This window comes from Antechinus flavipes, chromosome 5, assembly GCF_016432865.1.
Source record: "Antechinus flavipes isolate AdamAnt ecotype Samford, QLD, Australia chromosome 5, AdamAnt_v2, whole genome shotgun sequence".
Classification (NCBI taxonomy): Eukaryota; Metazoa; Chordata; class Mammalia; order Dasyuromorphia; family Dasyuridae; genus Antechinus; species Antechinus flavipes.
Window position 1 is genome coordinate 281,246,382 of NC_067402.1, and position 18,969 is coordinate 281,265,350.

Consider the following 18,969-nt stretch of genomic DNA (forward strand, 5'->3'; position numbering starts at 1 on the left):
TTCTCCGCCGCTGCCCGAGCTCTGCAGGGCCGGCGCCGGGGCGACCCGCCGAGCTGTGCCCCCGGGATGGGTGTCGGGGGCCCGCAGCCCTGCTAGGGGCTGACCCGCCGTCTGGGGGCGACCTCTCCCGCCGGAAGGGGGGGGCCCAGCGCAGGGAGGCGCGCGGGAGAGGCGAGGAGATTCTCCAGGTGGCAGCAATGGCCCCGGAGGGGCTCCCGGCTCGCGCTCCCGCCCCGAGCTCCCCCCGGGCGGCAGAGCGGGCTTTCTTGGGTCTCTCCCAGGCAGCCAGCACACTCCCGCATTCCCTAAAAGGATCTGAAGCGTACCGGGCGGCCCCGCCCCCTCTCCGGCGGCCCCCTTTTCCGCGGGGGGGCGATGAGGTAATGCGGCTCGCCGATTGGTCGGGGGGGGCGGACCTCGGGCCGCCGGAGGGGGGCTCGCGGAGCCTCGCAGGCTATATAAGGCGGAGGCCGGGCCGGCAGCCTCCGGAGCCTCGGGACAGACGCGGTTTGAGTCGCAGCAGCGCCTTCTCCCCGGCAGCAGCGCTCGCTCTCTCGCTCGCTCTCCCCAGCCCGACCGTCCCGTCCTGCCCCAGCCTCGCCACCCGCGGGCTGCCCAGACGCCGGCTGCCAGCCTAGGAGCGGGGGGGAGAAGTTTGCCAGCAACTTAGCGGAGAAGGAAAGGCCGGAGGCGGGAGGAGGCAGGAGAGGAGGAGGAGGAGCAGGGGCAGGAGCAGCCTGCGCCGGCCCGCGCCGAGCCCGCAGCGAGTTGGGAACCGGGGCGCGCAGCTATGAGCCCGTGGCTCAGTCTTGTGGTGCTTCTCAGCAGCTGGAGCCTGAGGGACCTGGGGGCGGACGCGTGCACTTGTTCGCCGAGTCACCCTCAGGACGCCTTCTGCAACTCGGACATCGGTAAGAGACGCCGCCGCCGCCGAAGCAGCTCCCCCTGCCCGCTCTCCCGCTCCGAGCCGGCTCCCACCTTCTCCCGGTTCTCCTCCGCTGCAGCCCGGGGCAGGAGGGCGGAGAGGGGAGGGGGCGAAGGAAATGCGGGGGTGGGCACTGAGGGATGCAGCCACACTTTTGCCTCTCTCCCCCCTTCTCCTTGCCTTCTGCGCCCGAGCCAGGAGTGCGGAGGATGGAGAGCAGGCGGGAGGGAATGCGGGGGTGGGCACCGAGAGCTGCATCCACCCACTGGCCGCGACGTCCCCTTTCGGCGGGGGGGTGGTGAGCGCTCTGCAGCTCTGTCAGGTCTATACTCGCAGATGCTCCCTCCCTCCTTTCCCCCCCCCAAACTGGAGCTCTTAAGGGCTGAAATTTTTGCTTCCCACTTCGTCCAGTTTCCTTTCCCACCCTGACCGGTGGCACAGGGCACTTGAGATTCCTCCTGGGTCCTGCTGCCGCCTGGAAAGTTCTCCCCTCCAATGCCCTGCAGGAAAAACGGGAGGGAGGGAGGGGGGGAGGGGGAAGGGGGCCGTCATAGTTTTCCAAAACTTTGAATGGTCGGAACACGGAGCCGAGGGGATGAGGAGTTTGGCTCTCTACTGGAAGCCGAACCAGCCTGGTGCAGAATAAAGTGGCCCGCAGACGGGGAGCGCTTCCACAGAGGGTTCGGATCCCTGTCAGTCTGTAGGCAGACTTCAAGAGTAACTAGATCGCTGACCGGGGGATGTGTTGGGGGGGTCGGTTCCACGATGGAAATGTGGCCCCTGAAATGGGTGCTTCCCCCCCAATCCCCTCAAACATCAACACAAGTATTTCGGGGAGGGCTGCCAGCAAGAAAAAGGGGTTGATCGTCGGGGGATCCCCCTCCCCAAACTTGTGAACAGTCACGGGCAGCATTATTGTTGGGGTCGGGTGGGGTGGAGAAGGGCCTTTGGAATCGGGGACGTGGTCACCCCCCTGAGCCTCGGTTTCCCCATATAGCAAGTGGGGAGAATAATAATAAGACCCTATGGCACCACCTGGCTTCCAAGCTCGTTTTGAGGTCTAAATGACGTGATTGCCCTTCCCCCCACCCCCTTAAAGGTTAATAATGCTTTTAAGCGCGGTCGAAAACCAAGTTATTTTATCGTTTGTGGCTTAAAGGTGTTGCTGTGGGTTTGAGATGGGGAGAATGGGCAAGGCTCTTGTGGGTAAAGGTCAGCGATTCCCTCCTGGCTAAAAGGCATCTTGCAAAGGGAAGCAAAGTCAGTTATCCTGAGCCTTGGGGAGTGGCCCTGAAAACTCCAGGGTTTCGGGAGAAGCCCCGAGGTTTGGGGAGCCGGGCAAGTGTCTGTTATTTGCCTGACCCTTTCTCTCCCAGCCTCACGTCAAAAGAGAAGGACTTTGGAGTTTAAGGGAGGAGGGCAGAGGAAAAGGGAGAGAGAAATTGGGGGTTGGGGGGACTGCGTTGCTAGTAGGTCCTTTAGAAGTGTTGGAGGATTAAAGCAGCAGGTTAGGGCGAAGATTGAAGGGGCACCGAATGGGGAAGAAAATTCTCCCAGTGTGCTTCTTGCCTATGGAGCTGGCATTGTGAAGGACAGTCAACAAGTGGGCTGGGTGTGGTGCGGGAGACTGTGGAGGGACTTGGCTACCACTGGGCAGCGGGAACCTTGTGGCCGGTGGGACCTGTTGGCCACTCGCCCGGGTGTGGGAGAGTGGCTGCCGGCATCATCAGGTGGCTGGACGTCGAGGCACTTGGAATAGCCTTGGAATCCCCTAGATTGATGCTTTGGTATTACTCTTGGGATGGAGTAGCTCCTTTTTTTGGGGGGGGGGTGTGTGGAAAGACTTTGTACCAGATTTGTATTTCCATGCGGCTGTTGCTGCTTATAAATATCCAGTGCTAAGGGCAAGGTTTATCATGAGTAGGATCGTGGGTCTGTGTGACTTTAGGTAAATGTCTTTACCCTTTGCCTCAGTTTCTCCATCTGTAAAATGAGGGAGTTGGATCAAATGGCTTCTGCAGCCTTTTTTTCATCTTTAAATCCAGGTTCTTGTGATCTGATAGAATGTCAATTCCCTGTGAGTGGGGAGCAAATATTTATTTATTTATTTTGTATTGCCAGGACTGTCTTTATTAAATACTTGCTAGATTCGAGGCAGAGGAGTTCTCAGAGGCCATTTAGCTATACCTATTCATTTTACAGATGGGGAAACTGAGGCCAGGGGGGTTGTTCCAGGGTCATAAGAGCAGTTAGCGGAGGCAGAATTTGTACTCCGGTCTCCAGGTACCAAATCATTTGTCAGAGCCTTTTGGCAGAAAAACCAAACCACTAGGGACTCTCTTCCTTCCTCATAGCTTCCAGAGGAATCAGCACCACTCCCAAGACCTCCTAATATAAGAGGAGATTGTGTGTATGTGTTTGTATGTGGGGAGGTGGACATGGTGTTCATGTTTGTAAAATGGAGAGAAGCCCAACTGATGTGAGTGAGGAAGAAATTAGGGAATTAGGGCTTCCTGAATCCCTTAGGGTCTAAAAATGGGGAGTTTGCTTGTTTATTTATTTGTATTTTTTATTTATTTTATTTGAAAAAAATGTTTTCCCACCCCTAATCCTTTGCTTCTGGACTCTTGAAAAACCCCGGGAGGTCTGCCAAGGAGAAATGGAGGGCAGTATACAGGAGAGATCCCTTGGGCACAAAGGGGCAGTTTGGGTTTGAGTAGGAAGTCCTGGGTCTGACCTCAAGCAGCAGGTGGATCTAGCTTCCCAGAGGGGTTTCTTTGGCCCTCGACTACCTCCACTGTTCAACTTCCTCCCATCCAGAGCTCCGGCTCTGTTGGGGCTTCTGGGAAACTCTTTATGAAATCGTGGTTTGAATAGCAACAATAGCAACAATAAACCACTCCCTGGAAGGAAGCTTAAACTCCCCGGTGACTATCGGCAGAGTTGGCCCTTTATGGAAAGGAGGACCCTGGGACATCCTGGGTGATGGCACTTTAAGAGCTATGAGGGGGATTTGCAAAGAACTTTCTTTATCTCGTTTGATCTTTACGGAGATACTATAGAAGCTCTTGTTGCCATAGGATGATGGCCTGAGAGTGGGAACAGACGGCCCAGACCCTTTTCCAGCCGACAAACTCCCTTTCCCCCTCCCCCGAGGGACTTGCTCAGGATCCTAGAGGCAGGATTAGACATCAGGTCTTTGGATCCCAGACTCCTCTCCTTCCCCCGATTTATAGAAGCTGCACTCGAGGCTCAGGAGGGAGAGTCTGTTCCAGAGTCACATGGGTGCTAATGGCTAGGAGCAGGGTTTGAACCCGAGGTCCTGACGCCAAACATGACAGAACCATGGTCCTTTGGAGATTCTTAGAGATGAGAACGATCCATCACAGGCTCTACGGGGCTTCAGGAATGATCCAGGATCCTGGGATCCAAGAGATCTCACCCATCTTGAGACATGCACTCCCCCCCCCACAGACAGACACCCTAGAGACATACCCCCCACACACTCACACTCCCCCCCCAGACACACACACACACACCTGGATGCACACACCCACGGACGCCCCAGACACACACGGGTACACACATGTCCCTACACACACGCACATATTTATTAGGAGCAGAACTCACACCCAAGTCTTGCGACCTAAACCTAGCGCCATCATCGTCGCTCTCCACTGCTACCATCTATCTAATCCGACGCCTCCCTTAAGAAGGCCCCGCTCTGTGTTTCAGCTAACAGTGGCCAAGAGTAAAACTCCCCCCCTTCCCCCTCCGAAGGCACCGCCCCTCAGGTCCCGCGAAGCAGGGGTCGGGCCTGGCTGGCTCGGTCCAAGTTGGGGGCTCTCCCCGCGCAGCGCCTGAGAAGGACCCCCGGCCACAGTCCCTGCCGGCCTTCTCCCCGGGTTAATCTCTTCGCGCTCTTCGGGAGTCTCCACTGGAAGCGGGTGGGGGGGGGGCGGCTTACACGTCCGTCTCAGTCTCTCTGGCTGCGGGGCGTGGGACCCTCCCCTCACTTTCTCCACTTCCTCCAAGACTTCCTTACATCTCTCACCAATGCCCCCTCCCCCGAGCTTGGCTCTGGCCGCTCCTTGGGCAGCCCCCCCATCCCTCGGGGCAGGGGCCGCTCTCCCTTTGAGGGTTCGGGAAGCCCCCTCGGAGCGCCCTCCCCCGGCCCGGCCGACACTCGGGGCCACAGGTGAGGCTCCTGCAGCCAGCTTGGCAGGGAAGGGACGGGGGAGATGGAAACTTCTGGGGGAGCAGGAGTTAAAAGGCGTTTCTATGGCAACTCCGGGCCCTGGACCCAGAGCGTAGTGTTTGGGAGAAGAATAAACTACATGCCGGGTTATAAAACACACCGCGGAAAGAAAGGGCTGGGCGGCAGCCAGGAGGTGGGGGGTGAGGAGGGGCGCTCCCTGTCCCCTCCCCCACCCTTCCCAGTCATCTTCTCTGAGTCTTTTGGAGGAAGGGACTGGGTGGGGGCTGGGGAGGGGGGCAGCAGGTGAGGCTCGGGAAGGACCGAGCAGGCCAGATCCTGTCGGAGCAACTCGTGGCCTGGCCTGTGGAGAAAATGACCCAAGAAGGGAGGCCGGGCTGCAGCTTCCTCTCTTGTCTCTTTCTTGTCTCTCTGTCTCTTTCTTGTCTCTCTGTCTCTTTCTTGTCTCTCTGTCTCTTTCTTGTCTCTCTGTCTCTTTCTTGTCTCTCTGTCTCCCTGTCCTGTCTCTCTGTCTCCCTGTCCTGTCTCTCTGTCTCCCTGTCCTGTCTCTCTGTCTCCCTGTCCTGTCTCTCTGTCTCCCTGTCCTGTCTCTCTGTCTCCCTGTCCTGTCTCTCTGTCTCCCTGTCCTGTCTCTCTGTCTCCCTGTCCTGTCTCTCTGTCTCCCTGTCCTGTCTCTCTGTCTCCCTGTCCTGTCTCTCTGTCTCCCTGTCCTGTCTCTCTGTCTCCCTGTCCTGTCTCTCTGTCTCCCTGTCCTGTCTCTCTGTCTCCCTGTCCTGTCTCTCTGTCTCCCTGTCCTGTCTCTCTGTCTCCCTGTCCTGTCTCTCTGTCTCCCTGTCCTGTCTCTCTGTCTCCCTGTCCTGTCTCTCTGTCTCCCTGTCTCCCTGTCTCTCTGTCTCTCTGTCTCCCTGTCTCCCTGTCTCCCTGTCTCCCTGTCTCCCTGTCTCCCTGTCTCCCTGTCTCTCTGTCTCCCTGTCTCCTGTCTCCCTGTCTCTCTGTCTCCCTGTCTCTCTGTCTCCCTGTCTCCCTGTCTCCCTGTCTCCCTGTCTCCCTGTCTCCCTGTCTCCCTGTCTCCCTGTCTCCCTGTCTCCCTGTCTCCCTGTCTCCCTGTCTCCCTGTCTCCCTGTCTCCCTGTCTGTGTGTCTCCCTGTCTGTGTGTCTCCCTGTCTGTGTGTCTCCCTGTCTGTGTGTCTCCCTGTCTGTGTGTCTCCCTGTCTGTGTGTCTCCCTGTCTGTGTGTCTCCCTGTCTGTGTGTCTCCCTGTCTGTGTGTCTCTCTCTCTGTGTGATGTGCCTATTGTGTAGTGGACAGGACATACATGTGAGTGGGGACCTCAGTTTCAGAATTCAGAGGGTGAACGAGACATGCTTAGCCTCGTGACCTCAGCGAGGAGGATGGGATGGACACTTCACTGCCCATAAGATGACCCTTAGCTGTCTGGACAGCAGTGCATCTAGCATGGGCACTACTGATGGTACTTCTTTGAAAGGAACCATTTCAGGGGAACCAAGTTCCCTCTGTGAGGACTTGGACAAATATACCCTCTGCCCAGAAGACCCACTTTGGGACCGGATCCCTCTAGGAGAGCAGGAAGGGATTGTAGGCCAGTGGGTGATCTGTGTCAATGGAGGCGGTTTCCCCACTGGGAGTTCTGAAATCCCAGGTCTCACCTGAAACAGAAAACAAAGAACCGCCCACTTTTCACAGCCCTGTTGGGCAGATGTCGATCCTAGTCTCGCATTTGCTCCAGATCACACAGTAAGGGGCAGAGCCAAGATTCACACCCAGCACTTACTCCTTCCAAGCCTGGTACTGTTTTACTACAGAGTGTCTGCAAAATCAATACCAATAATAATAATAGCTCCCATTTATAGAGCCTTAACAAGCCAGGAAGACTTATCTTAGTGAGTTCAGATGCTGACTAGCTGTGTGACCCTTGGCAAGTCGCTTGATCTTGTTTGCCTCAGTTTCCCTATCTGTAAAATTAATCAGAAAAGGAAATGGCAAACCAGTGTCTCTGTCAAGAAAACCCTACATGGGATCACAAAGAGTCAGACTTGACTGAAATATTCCTGAATTTGAGTCTTCCTGACTCCAAGCCCAACATTCTATCCATTGTGTACCCTCCAGTGTCGGTGACAAAAATGAGATTTAAGCTCACGCCCTCTCCTTTTCACTTGCATGGCTGCCTGGGGAGTTGTCAGAATCATTTAGTGAATGGTAGCACTTTGTTTTATAGATGAGGAAACTCGGGAAAGAGAAGTCCTAGGCTGTAATACCGTGCTCCTCGTGGGCAGGATACAGGGCACGTGCCCTTTGCCAAATTCTAGGGAACATAAAGCTAGAGTGACAGTGGAAAGTGGCTGGGGCGGGGAATTTTGTTGTTGTTGGCTTTTCAGAAACATCAGGAACTGTTGTGCTCAGCTGCTGATGGATGCATTCATTTAAAAAAAAATAGGCAGGGATGCTAGATTTCTCTCTCCTAACTAGCCCCTCCCCAAAGCAAGCGTTCTTTCCAGGTCTGAAACAGCTGTTGGCATCCTCGTCCGCATGTGACACAAGGAAGGTCTCCTTCCTTCCTCTCCCTGGCTTTCATTTGGTCTCACACATTAAAAAGTAGTGTGTGTGTGTGTGTGTGTGTGTGTGTGTGTGTGTATTCAGAACTAGTGGTCATAAATATAAATTATGGATGGTCTTTGCCATCAAAAACTTAAGTTTAATTAGGCTTATTTTCAGTTATTTATGATTCTTTGTCCATAATGATCATGGCTAGCATTTCCGTGGCTCTCTGAGACAAAACATGGTACACCGGCTATTTCTTCTGACTCTCATGGCAAATCAAATATTATGAAGAATCCCATTTTACAGATCAGAAAACAGGTGAAAGTGGCTAAGTGACTCGAGGGGTGTGGGAAGAGACTATCCCATCAGAGGTGCAATTTCAACTTGGGTCTTCTTGAAGGTAGTTTTTGAATGCAGAGTCCTGTATTCTAACCACAAGGACATCTGTCTTTTCCAAGGTCAGAGGTTCCTCACCTATTATCCCTTCCCATCCACCCCTACCCCAGGGGTAGAATGGGGGAAGGGCTTCATGAACTTGGATTAAAACAAATTTTGAATCTATTTCAATAAAATTGGTTTCCTTGTGTAGTCCTGTGTTTTATTATCTACATTTAATATAATTCTTCTAAGAAGAGATGCTATAGGCTTAGCACAATTTAGCAAACAAAATATATGTTTATTTCTATAACCAACTTTTTTATGCTTAATAAGTCTCTTTTCTAGGATGTGGAACTTTGAGGACTCCAGAGGTGGGGGAACCTGGCCTGTCTGGGCTAATCAATCAACAATCCTTTATTAAGGATAATGGGAGGGGAAAATATATATATATATATTATACACACATGTATATGTGTGTGTATATATGTATACATATAGAGACACCCAGAGACAGAGACACGCAGAGAACCCCTCAAGGAGGTTCCATTCTACTGTGAGAGACAAAACTCATAAATTCTACAAACATAAAATATACCCTATGTAAATGGAAGGTTCTCACAAGGTTACCTGTTCTCCTCAGTTATTTAAATTCCCCAGGCAGCTAGAGGGCGCCATAGTGCGCAGATTGCTGGGCCAGGCGTCAGGAAAACTCATTTTCCAAGTTCAAATCCGGCCTCAGACACTTATTAACTGTATGACTCTGGGCAAGCCACTTGATCCTGTGTGCCTCGGTTTCCTCTTTTGTAAAATGGACTGGAGAAGGAAATGGCAAATCACTGCAGTATCTCTGCAAAGACCATCCCAGATGGGGTCACAGAAAGTTGGACACGAAAGAAAAATAACAGCAACAAACTAGATTTCCCCCTTCCTTCTCAAGTGATAAAGGAGTTTGCAAATATGGGGTATTAAGAAGGGAAAAGCAAAAACCAATCCTCCTGCCCCATTTTCCCTCCAAAAATTTGTTTCTCGATCTCAAGGAGTTTACATCCTGATGTAAACAGTACAAGTTGTAGAAAAGGGTTTCTATTTAATTCACCCCAGTTATAGGTTTGTTTCTATTTACTTTTGGGTAGAGATTCGAGGGAGAATCATTGGGAGGAACTCTTGACAATTGGTTTGTTGACACTTGGGGGGGAAAGTCCTGTCCTGATAAATTATGCCCTATCTAATAAGCTGTGGATGGGGCCTTTATTGTATTTTGGTTTGTTTGATTTTGGAGTTTCTAATGAACAAAAGGAACAGGCCACCATGTTTGAGAAAACAAACAGGGGCCATCCCACTTGGCCTTCAGGGGCAGCTGTAAGGAAGCCTGGTTTCCTGCAGTGGAGCCTCCTTTGAGCTTTTCCTCATCTAACTGGTTTCTGTGGACCATCCATCATGGGGCTAGGAGAGCCTTTTCTCTGGCTCCTTTACTTCTGGTCTTTCTTTCCCTGCCTTTGTTGTTAATGATGTTTTAATAATGGCATCTAAACAACATTGGTTAGGGAAGGTGACTAAGTGGGGAGAAAGAGAAGTGAAATTTTAGACTCTCTTAGAATAGCAGAAATGTCCTTTATTATTAAAGAAACCTGTCCTGAAAGGGGGAAGGTAATATTTTATGTTTATATATATATATTTTTTTTTTCTTTGATAGAATGGAAGCTCCTTAAGGACAGGGATTTTTTTTTCCTTTTGTATTTGTATTCCCATAGACAATGGATGTTTGTGGATTTTATTAAGGTATGTCTTAATCCCTTGCTAGGGATGATGGGATGGAGAGGGGGGAAAGTAGGATCCTAGCTTAGGTACCAGTTGAGGCTCCTTCCGACTCCGTTATTGTTTACTAGTCATTTCAATTTTGACTGACTCTTTGTGAATCCATTTGGGGTTTTCTTGGCAAGATCACTAGAGCGGCTTGCCGGTTCCTTCTCCAGCCCATTTTACAGATGAGAAACTGAGGCAAACAGGGTCAAATGCCTTGCTCAGGATCACACAGCTAGTAAGTGTTTGAGGCTGGATTTGAATCCAGAAAGATGAGCCTTTCTGATTTCAATCCCAGTGCTCTATCCACTTTACCACTTAGCTTCCCTTCTGTCCCTCCAATTCTGAGTCCATTATAATTGTGTCTCCTAAGGGGAAAACATTCATTAGGTGATTTTAAAAGAATTGGTCTTCTTTTAAACAGGAACTCACTTTCTCCATTACCAATAGATATTTTATTAAATTCTGTATATATATATCTGTAGCTAACTTGTGGCTTTTTCTCAATGTATTGCTCTGAAGGGAGAGCAACCAAGCCCTCTCTCTTCTACCAGTGGGTTAATTAGCTTAGGAGGAACTAAAGATTAGTTAGCGTTTGGGCCTTCTTCAAATTCCCTTCCCCCCCTTTTCTTTCCTTAGTAAAATATCCTCCATTTGACTACTCCCCCTCCCCAACCTCCCTTCCCCAAAGCTGCCCATAATCTGAGTCAGATGGCTTTCTCTCCTATCCGGTTTATGCTTGGAGAGACTGCACCAGATCCCTCTCAGGAAATGACTGTGTAGAGAGGCCCCTGTGCCGGTAGAGGCCCAGATGTGCAGGACCAGATGTTGTTAGCCCCGAGTTTCTTCTTTCTCTCATTTCTTCTGCCTCCCAGCTCCTGTGCATGTAAAGGCCTCTGTTCTCTTCTTCTCTGCTCTCAAGTCATACCCAATTGAAGGGGAATGAGAATAGGGAGGGGGAGAGACACATAGATAAAGAGAGAGGAAAAAGAGAAAGGAAAAAAGAGAGAAAGGAGAGAGAGGGGTGGGGGGAAAGAGGGAGAAAGAGGAAAGAGAGAGGGGAAAAGGAGAGAGAAAACAGAGAGAGGGAGAAGAAAAAGAGAGAGAGACCCAGAGAAAGAGACAGAGGGGTGGTGATTCCCTTTCCTGACGTTTTGAAAACTGCATTCACGGACAAATTTCCCATCATGAAAAGTGACTTCTGTATGTACCAGGGAATGTTCTTTAGGGAAGGGAGGGGCAGCTATGTTTACCAGTTTCTGAAGGAGACTTCTGAAAGACTCGGAGCAGAAAGGCACCTCTTGGATTGCCCCATTACCTCATGAAAATACTGGCCTACAGTGAGAAGCTCACTTCATTTTGGTTTGCATGTCCTGGGAAGACCTCCAGGGGCTCTTTGCTTTGCTTCCTGCCAAACCATGTTGCCTATAGAAGGGGTAGAGGGTGTGTGTGTATGTGTGTGTGAGAGAGAGAGACACACACACACACACACACACACACACACAGAGACACACACACAGAGTGAGTGTGAAATAGAGAAATAGAGAGAGAAGGGGGAAGGAGACGGGGAGGGAAGACAAGGAAGGAGAGGTAAGAAAGAAGAGAAGAAAGAGAGATTTTTTGGAGTATGTAGGAGTCTGAGACCAGAACATCATAGATTTCAGAACTGGGAGTATAGAGATCACTTAATTTCCTGTCTCCACCATTTTCCAGATGAGGAAACTGAGACCCAGTGAGATTTTTAGCTTTAATAGCTGAAAAACAGCAGAGATTTTTGGAGCATGCTATAGAAATCTGCACAGAGGGTCTCAAGGTGTCCACCATCCCAAAGGAAGAACTGGCTTGCATGATCAACGGGATGTAAGGAAAGTTTTGAGATTTGGAAGCATGGGACCCTTGATTCTTCAGTTTCGTCCTCTATAAAGTGACCAGGCTAACGGGCAAAAGATTTTATGAGCAATGATACTTATTTGTTTTCAGGGCATAGAGAATGAAACTCCTCTTGATTTTTCTGTTATTTGTCTTGCTATTCTGTCTTGATTAAATGCTTTGCTATCTCTCTGGAGGGAAGGAGACTGGATGATTTCCCATATTCTCTTTCAATTCTAGGCCACTTCTCTGGCAAAAGTAATTAAATAACTTTGAATGCCAAATTATCTTTTGCTTTCCACTTTTAAAAGATACTTTTGAGTCTTGTGGCATTTTACCTGTAGGTGTGGTAGAGAATGGGAAGAGAATTAGGCAGGTTTTGTTATTCTCCTTTTGGGAAAGAGGAAATTTATAGACTTAAGTTATTAGAGGAAAAAGCCTTTGAAATTATCTTGTCTTGCTGATGGGGAAATTGAGGTTCTGAGAGGGGGAAAGTGACTTTTTTCAAAATCTTTTCCATTATTTATAATGGAGCTGAGAGCTGGAACTCTGTTCTCTTAGCAGGTGATTTCCCCAACATATTCGGTACCAGGTTTCCCTTCTGTTAGGGAGTATTTGAGAAGTAAAGTGGGGAGGGGATTAATTATCAAGGTGGCAGAGGAAGAAGGTGGTCTCTTGCTTTACTTCTCAAATATAAGAGAATACTCAATAGTAGTAAAGGAAGAGAGAGACCTGGGTAGGTGGTACTATGGGAAAAAAAAAATCAAAGGAAACAGTGTTTAAATCTCACCTTGGATATGAGTAAAAGTCATCTAATTTTACATTACCTAACTTTTTAGGGGCTCAATTTCCTCAGCTGGGTGTGGACCAATGACTCTAGTGAAGATTTCAAGAATAATAGAGCCAGGATTAAAATGAGCATGGATGGGGATCGAGAGACTCGGTTTCTTTTCCAGTGCCTCAGTTTCCTTCTGGCATCTAAGATTGCCTTCGGCTCCATCTATGATTCCTTGGTGACTGGGATAAATGACCTTGAGGGTGAACCACTGACAACCTCAGCTTTTTTGATGGATGTCCAATTAGACCCGATTGCCCAACTGTGGCATTCGCGGGCCGGATCGGACACTTGGGGCTTTCCTAGGCCATAACCACCTGGCTTTTGTCGGGGCTGGTCTCTGAGAGCTGAAGTTAAAGTTCATCGGGTGGAATATCAGCAAGTGGGCTGACTTGCGGAAGGGAAGGGAAGGAAAGGGGAAATTCATCCGGCCGGGCTGTCTTGAGACTCTGCTTATCAGAGTAGCTGTGTCTGTTAGCCATTCCGGAACCAGAGACCTTAAAAATAACACAGCGATTCCCCCCCCCACCTCCTCCCTAACCGCAGCCCCCAGTTTAATCCCCCTCCAAACGAGAGGACCAGTCGTCAAATAGCTTAACTGCCAGAGGAAAATCTTAATGGTTCCTGCTACCTCCTAATGAAAATAGAGAAGAGGGGTTGGAGGGAGCTCATGGTCAGCTTCCATCAGGGCTTAAAGACTCTGTTATCACCCTCGAGGAGCGAGGTATGGGGGTGTGGCTGGAATGCTGGGGCTCCTTGGGCTAATTTGTCATAAGGACAGCTCACATTTCTGCGGCCTGGTTGGGGAAGCTGTAGTTTGCAGTGATAAAAGCATTAGATCTGGAATTGAAACCTGGTTTCTGGGCTGTAGGACAAGTCTATTCCTTACATTGGGGATCAGTTTCTTTCTTTGTAAGGACATAATCTTTACTGGTCCAGTTCAGCTCTCTAGATGACCTGGGAACATATATAAGCATTTTCCACACGATGGACATAAAGTTACATAGAGAAAGCAAAATCATCCCCGTTTTCCAGATGGATAAACTAAGGCTCTAGTTTGTCTAGTTTGATTAGCCCTGGATCATCGCATGACTTACTCCAGAGGGGTCTTGGACAGCATTCAGCCCATGCTGAATTTTATAGTTGGTTCACTTCTTTATACCTTTGTGATCTTGGGAAATCTCACCTCTGTTTTCTCATCTGCAAAGTGACCGAGTCAGACCAGTTGGTTTCTAAGGTTCACTTTATAGATTGGTACAAACTGCTTCATTTCTATCAACCCTTTTAAGGCCATGATTTACTAAGCATGTGTAATTACTAATTTAAATGTAAATTAGTACATAAATTAGTACCCCCCCAAAAAAACCCTAAATGTAAATTACTAAACCAGGTGAGCATTTGTTGGTGTTTTATCTACCTATGAAATCACAGGTATGGATCCTCCAGCCCTTTGCAAAAATACATACCCACACCCATATTAGCTGTGGGGAAGTGGAATGCATTGTATTGTTAGGAGTTAATCGGGCAAGGGAAGACGGAAGGACCAAAAAACTCTAATGGGACTTGGTTTTCTCTAACAATCGATCAATTGACCGCTAAACTTCCTTCCGGGGCCCTCTCATTTGTCAAGTGGACAGGAGGTTGGGCAGGGCCCTGACTCCTAGAAGAATCAAGGTCACCCCGGAGTGATATACGTTGATAGCTGAATTCCACTCTTGGGATGTGGATGGAGAGCGTGCAAATGGGGAGGTCTTTACGCTGCCACCGATGGATGGAAAGTCCTAGCGGTCTTCCTAACGGGGAAGCCGAAAAAGCTCTCAGGGGCCATCTTGGTCAAACCGACTCATTACACAGAGAAAGAAACTGGGTCCAAACAGGGAAAGGGACACAGATTTGGAACCCATCTGGACCTTTTCTGATTAAATTTTTAAAAATCAGTATTAGATTCAGCTCTTTGTCAGATTTTTGGATCATGATTCGATGGTCCAATGAGTTAACCGTTCTTCATGAGTTAACCATTGTTCCCAATATCGTGGCCTCTGCAAACAATATTTTGAGCTTCTGAGATGTTGTGATAAAGAGTGGAGAACATTTCCGGGAACAGTTCAGAGTTACTATTAAAAGGACAAAGAGAGACCATGTGAAAAAAGGAGAGAGAATGAATATACCGTAGACATTCTAGAGAAATTGGGGTCCTTGTTTAGAACCGGGGCAGGGGACACTTTAGAAACCAACTGGTCCGACTCAGAAATTTTGCAGATGAGGAAACTGAGGTGAGATTTCCCAAGGTCACAAAGGTATAAAGAAGAAAAGTCAGAATTCCAGCCCATGGCTCCTGACTCAAAATCTAAGTGAGTTTAAATCAAAACACCTTTGGAACCATTACTTATTTGAAATAGAGCTTCAAATCTCTGTAGGACTCCTGCCCAGTGGGCCTTTTCCCCTTTTAATTAGTTGACCCTGAATATTTTAAATTCTTTCCAGTGGTCACGCAGGGAGCGTCCATTCCCATCTTCCAATAATGCTGAGAGAAACTTCCAGTGCCAGCTCTTATTAAGAGAACTAGCACAGAGATCCAAGGGATGGGATGGGAGGGGTGGGAAGGGGAGCCATCCAGTTTGCAGGAAATCCTCTTTCCCTGCTTCTTCTTGGAGGGACCACAAGGCACCTGGCAGATGGAGGGGGTGTTGGTCGGCCAGGAGGGCCCATATATGTATGTATCACTTAATCCCAATTATCTTGTCCAAAAAAAAAAAAAAAAAGAAAAGAAAAAGAATATCCTGATGGAGCAGCTAGATGGCTCAGTGGATAGAGCACCAGCCTTGAAGTCAGGAGGACCCGAGTTCAAATCTAGCCTCAGACACTTAACACTTTCTGTCTGTGTGACCCTGGGCAAGTCACTTAACCTTAATTGCCTCAGGGGGAAAAAAAAAGCCATTTAACCTGATCCTGTTCATGCCATATGTTCTTAAGTATTTATGGTTAAGGGGAATGTACTGTGTTGATTATGGCATTGGAGAAATTGGGGACGAAGGGTCTTTGAGATAGAAAGGTGAATGCAAAAGAAATCCCAAGTGTTTTGTGGGGAGCGGGAGGGGAGGGGCTGCTCCTAGGAGGTAAATGGAAGGTATGTTTTGGGTTCCTAACTGGTAGGATCCACACCTGGATGTGGCCTTCTGGGAACTAATGTTTGTGAACTACTTAAAGTAACCCAACAGTGTCGGGATTAAATGGCGAATAATAAATAATGGCGAACTCTAGAAGGGTAAGGGGGCAGAATGCTGGCTTACAAGCCATACCCTTCCCAGACTCGCTGCGTGACCTTGGGTCAGTAAGGGACACTGATGGAGAGGACTTGCTGATCTCCCTTTCTGCTCAGACTTTTTGGTGTCTTCCATTTTTTTTTCCCCCATGGCGTAAGCAAACAAACCTCACAAGCATAAGTGGAGACAATGAGAAACCCGCTAATGGATTTCTCAGGACCGGTCTAATTTTACAGCCAAGGGTTGCTCCACACTGGAAAGCGGCGGGGGGTTTGTGGCGTAGCTTCTGCCGGGTATCTGGGTAATTCTGGGGTGGGGGGGTTCAAATGGGAATGGGGAGGAACAGAGCCTTTTCTGTCGGGGGTTCAGGAATGGGAGCGGGGAAGGAAGGGCACAGGATGGAAGCGGCTTCCACCCAAGCAGAAAAAGGAGGAAACAGCCGGTCTTGGGGGGAAAGCACCAGGTAAGGAGGACCGGGGTCAGCCCGCCGGTCGCCAGGCCCTTGGACCCGGTCAAGCGTTCCTCAGTCACGTGTCCTGACTTCTGCTCGCAACTCGGGGAGGGAAGGCATTCCAGGCCGGCGGGGTGCCTCGGCCCCTACGTTCCTTCCAGCGCCTCTCCTGGCCCCCTCCTTTATAATTTCCTATTTCCTGCCTCCTTCTCCTCTGACATGGCTATTAATAGTTTGTTACCAGCCCCTAGACTAAGTATAGGTGAATGGGAGGGAAGGGGAGAGAGTGTGAGAGGACCAGCTCTTAGAGCGGTTGGGGAGCAATCTGGGGGAGATTTTGGGAGAAGAAAAGACCCTTCTTCCCTGTCTCTTTTTTACTTAGGGAGGGATGGATTTGTACACTGAAAGAAAAGGCTTGACCGCGTATGTTGGGTAGCATCCCAGCATCCTCAATTTAAACTTGGAACGTGAAGGACAGGCTCATACTTAGTAGAAACAAATCACTTTCGCCCTGAGCCTCAGTTTCCCCATTTATAAAATTGTGGCTTTGGCTCTCATGAGCTCAGAGGTCCCTTCTAGCTCAATGAGGGGACCACCAAAGTCAAAATTTCTCATTTGATAAAATGGGGAAACTGAGGCAGGCACAGGTCAAATGACTTGTCCAGAATCACCCAGCTATTTAGGATCAGAGGGAGGATTTGAATCCACACCCCAGTCCAGAGCTTGCTATTTCATTGCTGAGTCAGCAGCACTGGCTTTTGAAGCTGCTCAGACCACCTTCAGCCACAGCCTGTGATCGGTCTCCCCAGATTAATGCCTTTGTGAGGAAAGAAAAGGGTCCTTGGTCACCTTCGTTTTCACCTTCACCAGGGTCAAGAGGTTCCATTTTTACTAAAGGGTGGGCACTGCCAACAGTAAGGGGGCATCTCTTCTGGGAAAAGAGAATTAGGCTTGGAGTCTAGGGTCAAAAGTCCCGAGTTCAAATTCTAGTCTTGCCCCCTATTGCCCTGTGACCCTGGGAAATACTGACCCTTAAAATAAAGGAGTTTGGACTCTTCTAGCCTTGAATCTGTGAAGTCCCGAGTTCAAATTCCAGTCTTGCCCCCTGCTGCCCGTGGGAGCCTGGGGAAGTCACCCAAACGCTGACCTCTAAAATGAGGGAGTTTGGACTCTTGAATCTGTGACCCTCTGAATTGGTCTGCAACAAGAGGCATTTGTAGAAACAGATTTGGAGCGGAAAAGACTCTTTTGAGTTGAAAAAAAAAATTGAATCTTACAGATGAGGAAATCGGAGGTTAAATGAATAATAATTGACAAGATTCGAACCCCCAGCTTTGTGCTGTGACAAAGCCCCAGGTTCTTGAGGCGTCTCATCATCATGTCACGTTCAGGATCCAGGTTGTCCAAGGTACTTTCCCATGACTACAAGGTCTCGGAGCAGTGGGGTGGGCAGGGGGCTCTGAACTGGGCAGTTTCCGGGCCCAGGAGCAGGCTTCCCTCCTCCATCGTCGCTGCTTTCCCTCGGTGCCCCTCTGGTTTCCTCTGGAAAGCGGGGAAGGCAGGGAGGAGAGCAGGAAAGAATTCGGGCAGAAGCTGGCCTGGCGCTTTGCCCACCCCTCCCTTGGGCACACCCCCTGCTTACTCAGCAGCCCCACCACCACCTGCTGGCCTGCGAAACCGGAGCCCCCGAGCCAAGCCTGGAAGCCAGCGGAGCAGGCCCACAGGGCGCCTCCCTGGCTGGGATTCTATGGGCCCTGGGGCTTCTGGGAGGGGACAGATTCTTCAGGGCCCAGGAGGGGCTGCATTTGGCTTCTACTTTTCTTCTTCTTTGTGACTTGTGCATGATTTTCCTTTCCTCCCTTTGGATGGAAAACATATCACTTTCCAAGCTAGGAATATCATGGACAACTGGATCTGTTTGGGTATGGAGGTGAGCTTCCCAGGCTAATCTTAGGACTTAAGCTTCAGTTCATTAAATAATAATAAATAATAAACTTAGGTCTGTTCATACTTACACAGTCAGTCAATGGGCATTTATTGACTGCCTACTGTATACCCGTCATTGCAGGTAGGAGAGACACAAAATTATACTTCCTGCCTTCCGGGAGTTTTCCTTCTAAGATGCACAAGTAAACAACTGTGGAAATACAAGATACAGATAGTGTAGAGAAATAGGAGGCCGAGAGAAGCAGTGGGGGAGACCAGTACATCTCTCCTGAAGAAAGGGAAGTTTGCCCTAAGTCTAGAAGGAAGCTGGACGACTAAGGCAAAGGTGAGGGGCCAGAACATCCCAGACCTGGGGATAGAGCCGGGCAAAAGTCTCAGGAGTGTGGGGGGGAGGGCTCGTGTTTGAGGAATAGAAAGTCAGCCCATGGGTGCTGGATTAGAGATCTCAGAGAGGAGGGATAGAAAGGGAGGAAGGAACCAGCCTGGGACTTCAGAGGTTTCACTGCTGGTCTGTACCAGCAATAGATCTTGGGAGAAATAGGGAGCCAGGAAAGTTTGCAGAAGGAGTGGGGGGAGACGGACACACAGATGGACAGACACACACATACAGGGAGAGAGACAGAGAGAAGGGAGGAAGGGAAGGAAAGAGAGACAGACAGACACACAGATAGAGACAAAGAGGAAGAAGGAATGAGAATGGATATGTATATTGTATGGTGGGATCGTG

General features: G+C 49.6%; 1 protein-coding gene across 1 annotated transcript in view; it reads left to right on the plus strand.

Annotated features, from left to right (window-relative positions):
* Nucleotides 1-473: 473 nt before the first annotated feature.
* Nucleotides 474-18,969, plus strand: part of TIMP3 (TIMP metallopeptidase inhibitor 3) — a 61,474-nt gene continuing 42,978 nt past the window's right edge. Inside the window, exon 1 of the mRNA XM_051961533.1 lies at nt 474-911. Coding sequence (XP_051817493.1) covers nt 791-911 — 121 coding nt within the window. The 5' untranslated portion in view covers nt 474-790. The remainder of the gene's footprint in view (nt 912-18,969) is intronic.